The 7,647-nt window shown below is 31.1% G+C and overlaps 1 protein-coding gene across 2 annotated transcripts in view; it reads left to right on the forward strand.

The window, feature by feature from the left end:
* Positions 1-7,647, forward strand: part of AP-2alpha (adaptor protein complex 2, subunit alpha) — a 30,959-nt gene that overhangs the window by 2,044 nt on the left and 21,268 nt on the right. For both annotated transcript variants that reach the window (XM_014419541.2, XM_067047339.1), the window contains exons 2-3: positions 5,036-5,116; positions 5,453-5,664. In XM_014419541.2, the coding sequence (XP_014275027.1) occupies positions 5,053-5,116; positions 5,453-5,664 (276 nt within the window). In that variant the 5' untranslated portion in view covers positions 5,036-5,052. The remainder of the gene's footprint in view (positions 1-5,035; positions 5,117-5,452; positions 5,665-7,647) is intronic.

Below are 7,647 nucleotides of genomic sequence, written 5' to 3' on the forward strand. Positions count from 1 at the left end.
TTTTTCCTCTTTGGTTACTTGTCAGTTCATATAGGTTGATATTAATATTAATTAACTAAGAAAGTGTACTGCTTTATATAGATCAGGCAACAGGAGGGGGTGTTGTCTAATTAAATCTCTGTAAGCTGGAAATAATTTTAATCTCTTCATTTGCTTGTAAAAGAAGTTTCCACCAATATTCATCGTGTGCTTTATGAGTGAGGCCCCTGAAAATCTAGATATTTTTCTTTAATAACTCCCAAATTTTTAGAAAAATGTTACCTGCTTATAAATTAAATTACATAAAATTCTGTGTCAAACAAGCACCATATATTTGAAATTCTTGACTTGTTAAAAAAAAATATATATGGGTCTTAATAGAACAATCATTTTTTAGAAAAATGTGTTCTGGTTATTCAAACCTTATGTTCGCAATGTAAAATGTATTGACTAAATAATATATTTGGAAATTAAAATGCTCCCAAGCTTGATAAATTATCGATTTGTCACTCTCTACCAGAATTATATTGGCTGAAAACTTTAGTTACTATCTGTCAGATCTAATTGGAAATTCTGGTCTTGAAAGCACATCCATTGTCAGAAAGGCTATGAAAGTGTTACACATTTTAAATGTGTTGTTATGGTAGGAAAAGAAGTAGATCTTTTAGAAGTAATTATTAGCTCCTAAGAGCAATCGATTGTTTTTGAAGCCTGGAAAAGTAAGGTCGGAGAGCTTCTATTCCCCAATACACTTGAAGAAAAAGATTAAATAAAGTTACTGAAAACATACTATTTCTTCACACTTTCAATGATTGCAATTCAACATCTGCCAGAAAAGAAAAAGTGAAGTTGGCAAAGCTTCTTGATAAAGATGTGGAGATAAAAATGACTATCTAAATTATCTAAATATTTAAAAACTTAAATTCTCTGATGAAATTGGTGCTGGCTGCAAAAAGTAATTAATGCCGTATATGCCAGATCCTTTCTTAAATCTTTCTCTCTGAATGAAACATGTTTTAAACTATTTACCAAGTCCTTAATACTTTTACCTTGGCTTCTCTGACTGCAAATGAAGATGCTGCTTGATTGTAAGCAATGGGGGACTACAAATTAGGTAAAATGGTTATTGGGACGTGCAATATAAAAAATAAACATTAGTCTCTAACCCCGTTTTAACTAATGCCAGTCATTTGAGCTCTTCATGAACAACAATGTGAAAGAAAAAAATAATCAAATTAAAATGTGTAGGAAAAAGAAATAAAATGAAGGGAAATTTAAATTTAATAAACAAAAAGAATAATTTTTATTTGGAGAAAAGAGAATTTATAAAACAGAAAAGAGTTGCTGCTTCAAAATTGATCTAAACATAAAATAAACCTAAACTTCAACCAAATCAAAGAAATTCTCCTTTTAAAAACAATGGGTACTAATGTCAACTCTTTAATCACTCCTCCCAAATATTTGGAGGTTGCATTTAGATTTGGTAAATCGAAACAATATATTGATATAATGATGTTTGATCATTGAAACAATGATATAGCGATGATCTATATAGTTTACAATGATATTAATTTAACCACCAATTTATTATTTCTTTATCTCATTTTTAATTACCAAATATTTATTTATATTTGGGGTAGAATATTAGATTTGTTATAAGTATTGACTCAGTCTAGTACACTATAGGACTTTGTCTTAACTTTCTTCACATGATATATATGTATATGTATATTAACTCATTATTGGAACTGTTTTATTAGTATATTGTTTCATTTTTCCAAAAGTTTAATTATGTTATACGAATTATTTGGGACTAATAAAAAAATGGTTATATAAATTGTAATTAAACAATTTCCTAACCTTCTTAGTTTTGCATTACACTCATTTTTTAAAATATTTTGATTTTGATGTCTTAAGTATAACTAACTACTTTATATAACATTCTAAAACTGATCTTGAATTAAAATAAGAAGCCTATTACTTCTTAAGTTTTTTCCTGGAATCTCTTATATTTGAAATCCCTCACTAGAGAGATATTGAACTTTTTGTATTTATTCTGATATTTCTCTATGCAGAGTTCTAGATTTAACCAAATGGGGTCGTTCACTTTGAAATTTATCACATAAAAACAAACTGTTCAAATTTTGTTATGAAAAATGTTTTTATTAATTTTTATTTATAGGTATATTACAAAAAATTGTAATTAGGTCAATTTTTCACATTTTAATTACAAGTTTACATCACAATATGCATTTTTAATTTCATATTTCTCGATTTAACAAAATTGGTTATTGGTTTATCAGCAGAATTGAAAGGACGGGTAATGTTTGATACAATAGTATATATCAGGGGTGGCCAACTTTTCTGTATATAAGATCTACTTTTTATCTTATAATTGTGTTGCGATCGACTTGTCTTAGCAGTAGTCTAAGGGGGAAGAAGGGGTGTGAAATGCATACTATATTTATCTACTGTGTTTCAATATTAGGTGCATTCCAGCAAGGTATGAGTGGAAAAGTAATAAATGTATTCAAAACTATTTTTTAAATCACTTATTAAGTTTTCGAGATATAGACTCATGAAGAAAATAAATTTCCATACCCAACTTTTGATAGCAGCATTCCGTACATGCATTACCTATAAAATTCGATTTTCCGACATTTTTTTCAAGATAGATTGTTGCTAACTTAAATTGCAATTTAATTTTTTTATCAACTGCAATGTATAGGTTGTTGTACTATTTGTTCTTAAATATGAAAAAGTTGGTATAAAGCTGCACAGTATGGCTGATAATTTGATCTCAATATTTCACTTTTGAATTTTTTTTTTTTTTTGGGTCAGGAAAATGTATCATGAGAGATCCATATGAAGTATGTCTGAAATTATTGTTTGAAAGTTTTGGCTTCTAAAATCGTTTCAAAGTCCAGGGTACACGGAATTCCACCCCCGACATTGCGAGTGAGCGACGATCAACCAAAACTGGCCTTGCGATCGACTTGTTGGCCACCCCTTGTATATATAAATAAATTATTTATTACATATAATACATTTTGCTTTGGGAAAATGTGCGGTAAAAAGAGAAAACTTCTTCTTTATCCTCCTTTATGCCATTACTAGTAACAATCCTCAAGAATACAAGAAGGCCTAACAAGCCTCTATCCAGCACAGCCATTCCTCTCAATCCCTGCTTAACAGCTTCATTTGAATGAGGGATTTGCCTCTTTTACCTCCAATCCTCTGTACATATTCCTGGTATATAATTCTAGTTAGTCCTCATGTTCTCCTCCCTGTGGCTTAAGCCTCCAATGCCTTTATAGAACCCATGTTCTTGTTCATACAGCAGACATGTCCATATCACTTGAAGGGAAACCACGGCTTTCCAGAGTGATTTTGAGTTCAAAAACTTTCAGCTACTCTCTTATTCTCCCATTTCTAATGTGATCCCTTCTAGTATTCCTAACAGATCTATATAGGAACCTCAATTCTGCTGCTGTTATGTGAATGGTATACCTGAACAATATGGCCGTCAAATGCAATCAATCTTTTCTTTGAAACGAATAATCATGGCAATGAAAAATGGATTGTCTACAATAATGTTAATAAAAAATTATCCTGGCCCAAGCATGATGAACCAGCACAAACTATATCTGCTGATTCATTTATTATAGTTTATTTATATATTTCATCTCTCCTTGCCTTTCGGCTATATGGGTTTCAGAAGAAGTTGCAATATGCATGCCACATCTAGTGAGGTGACTTGACAAAATCATTTTGACATGATTGATAAAAGCACCAAATTAGAAAGGTATTGAGGTTCATTGGTCTAAAATCCATTATCAGATATTTCCACCTGCCAGATACAAAAAAGCCCAAATACAATAGGTATTTCATCTATCATTGTTGCTATAGTAAATAGTGTGGTTTCTCTTTTTTACAAGTCCTTTTCCAGTCCATCTAGTTTCATAGAGTGCAGTTATATCTTTTTTGTTCCAGTCCAACACACCCAGATGCTGTTGAAGTGTCACAGGTTTGTACCAAATTAAAACATTCCAATATCCAAACGCTTAGTCTTGTGTTATAAGAGCTGGGTTACTTCCTTCTTAACAGTCCAGTTTGTTTATTTTGAGGTTTCATTATAATTTTGGTGGTATGCATTTGTGTATTTTTTCTCTCTCTGGAACTATTCATTCGGGATGGGATTCTCTGCTACTGCCCTCTCATTTTGTGACCCTAATACCACTCACTCACTACCCCTACTGTCCATGTTTGAGTAAGCCCCCTGAAACACTTCAAATGGTACCTCAAAATGTTGCCCTATAGTGGCAAAGAAAGGAAGTAGGCTCTAAGTACCCAATGAGCAAGAGAACAGATACCAATGAGTGAGAACAGACCCATGAATGAGTGAACACAGGCTATCTAGGGCAGCTTCATTTTGTTGATAGTCTACTATATCTCAAGATGAGTGACTATTTAATTCAACAGGATGAGAGGACCGAGCACAACAAAAGAGCTAATTTTCAAGCTCCACAGAAAATGTCATCATCACATATCAACTACCAAGTAAATGATCATGTCATCAATGTAATCTACTATCAAAATTTAACTAACCTAACTAAATAACATTGTAACCTTTTTTTGGTCAAGTGGGGAGAACAAGTCCAGCAAGTGGGCCTCATGATCCTTTTTCTAACCCCTGGCAGCTACCAGAGCTGCCGCCGCATACTTACTAACCAAGGTGGGAGTGTCAAGATTCACAAGGTGAAGGAATCAAACCCACAGCGTTCCGAATCGAGCTCTATGGGACCAACCCGCATAGCCGTCACGTTTATTAACCTAGTTAATAGGTTTAAAAGTTATCGCTTGAGACATATCCTTCAGTTAGTATGTAATAATGGTCAACGTTGATAGAAGCTAAATTTAACATTGTATCTTATATTAAAGTTACAAGAATTAAATATTAATAATAATGCAATGCCTAATGTTATAGGATAAGTTTTAAGTTATATATTTGTTCTTTATGAGCAATTATTATTATATTTATTTTTTTTTTTTGTAGATAGATAACTAACAGTCATGCCAGCTGTGAGGGGAGATGGCATGCGAGGCCTTGCAGTTTTCATTTCAGATATAAGAAACTGTAATTATCTATTTTATTATTAATTTGTTGTTTATTTATGCATGTATTTTTTTTTTTACTTTCTTTGTATTTAATCATATTTTTATACTTAATACTGTAATGTGTTTTGTATCCTGATTGCTTAAACAGTAAAAATTTAATTATCATGATGAATTTATGTAAATACATATCTACATACTATATATGACATTAGTTTTTTAAATTGACTACATAACACTTTGTAATGTCTGTCATAAACTACTCTAAAATTTCTTAGTATCTATTTTATATTATTTTAAAATCTACACTATATAGTAAATAATTAATTTAATGATGATTTACTCTTTTGCTATTCAGGTAAGAGCAAAGAAGCAGAAGTTAAAAGAATCAATAAAGAACTTGCCAACATACGTAGTAAATTTAAAGGGGATAAAACTTTAGATGGTTATCAAAAAAAGAAATATGTGTGCAAGCTGTTATTTATTTTCCTGTTGGGACATGATATTGATTTTGGCCATATGGAAGCAGTTAATCTTTTATCCTCAAACAAGTACTCAGAAAAGCAGATTGTAAGTTCTAAAATATATTACAGAATATTTTTATACGCTAAATTCAGGTTTTGATTGTGTTGAAGTGTGTAAACATTAAAATCTCTAAAATGCTAACTTCTAATAGAATGTATAGAGTATGCAGAAGATTCCATTATGGGCTGAAATCCAGCCCAAGACTACAGCTATTGCTGTATTTTCTGTGATTGGTATCTATGACGGTAACATATGTTCTCCTCCCCTCCAATAATTGAGTCTTACCCCGAACCATTTCATTGAACATGGTTTCAATATCAATGAAGGAAATTTAGTATTATTGAAGGGAATTGAAGTTTTTTCAATCTGAACTAATAATTTGTTTTCTGTGTTTAACAAGGTTTTGAAAATAACTGTTGCATTTTTTAAACTCAGGCAAATCACCCATTTAGAAGTATCTCAACTCAGCCATTAGAAATTAACACTTGTTTATTTAAACCACTAAACTTGAAGTGATAATTTGTTTACTCGTGTAAACAGATTTTTATGATTCTGAACATTTCAATTTGGCTAATTACATCTGTATTAAATCATAATTGTTATAAGTATTAACTTCACTTATTTTTTTATCACGATTGCAAGAACTACATCAAATATGTGAACTATAAAGGACAAATTTCATTTATAGTTGTTCTTCAATTATTTCAAAATATCAATTAAGTGAATTATCTTGCATTAATCTCCTGGGAAATTCAGATAAAAAAGTTGAACACCTCCACCTTTAAATTTAGAATTACTTTGAAATGAAAAGATTGAAGACAAAAATGAAATTGTATTTGTAAAGTAATGTAGAAAATATCATAAAAATATTTGTTTTGTGGTAACAATCTACTCCATAATTTGTCTGGGTTATTTTTATGCTATGAAAGTTGTGTTAATAATTTTTTTAAAAAATGATTGTTCATCACTTAATTGAACAAGCGTGAGTTTCTGTTTCAACAAAGTGATTTAATTTATATGTAATTATAGTTTTTACAGTGATTAAGCATTTGGATTTAAGATCTCGTCCAAGTAGCCCTGATGAAGGCTTCAGATTCTGGCCGAAACGTTGGCACTAATAAATAAGTTTTTTACTTATCTGTATTCTTCACTAACCACACCCTCAACCCTATTCTCATTATATAAATCTACGGTTGACTATTAACTCATCATTAATATTTATTATTATTTAAAATGTCATTTGTTAAGTATAAGTTTTCTTTAAAGTTGATAGAATTTTGGATTGATAAATCTGATTGAAATATTGGATTTGAAACAGATGGAGATAAGACCCAGATCGTAGAAAAAATTATCTATAAAGTAATGAATATTATGATGTTCAGCAGCAATCTCACTTGCATTAACACTGTCTTAGTTTTTTCTTGACTAAACTGAAATTTCAGGAAACAAGTTTCTTTTTAGACAAAAGTTTGAAATTATTAAATCAATGTAAAGAAAGTTTAACTTACATCCCAGACCAGTTAGAAAAAATTTTGAAAAAAAAAGATAATGTTTTTATGAAAAATTCAGGACACTCTATTATTGAAAATATTTACAAAAATTTTAATGTGAATGATTCACTTGTTCTCAATGATGCTATATATCGAGGTTATGATAGTTCAGACAACAACAATATGATAAATATCATTAAATATTTTAGCAACACCTGCACTGATACCTGTCCTCCAAGAAGGGATATTTGTCAACAAAGCGTGTTTGTGCACTGCACTTGTCTTGTGTATCAGAGCTTGTCACACCTTTCTTACCACATGCCGAAGGGACAGAAGCCATTAAACGGTAAAGATCAGTATGCCATGTGATCAGCAGTGGGTTCCCACCCCCTCAGGACCTAGGAGAGATGGTCACCCCTAGTGGGCGTTGTAACTTATACCCAATGAGAAATAGGATTCCAAAAAGGCGACGCTCTTTTTTGGAATAAGTGGGGGGAGAAGTAAGACGAATAATGGAGATGAAGAGATAGAACCACGG

Source organism: Halyomorpha halys, unplaced genomic scaffold (genome assembly GCF_000696795.3).
Source record: "Halyomorpha halys isolate HHAL.00 unplaced genomic scaffold, Hhal_1.1 Scaffold241.1, whole genome shotgun sequence".
Classification (NCBI taxonomy): Eukaryota; Metazoa; Arthropoda; class Insecta; order Hemiptera; family Pentatomidae; genus Halyomorpha; species Halyomorpha halys.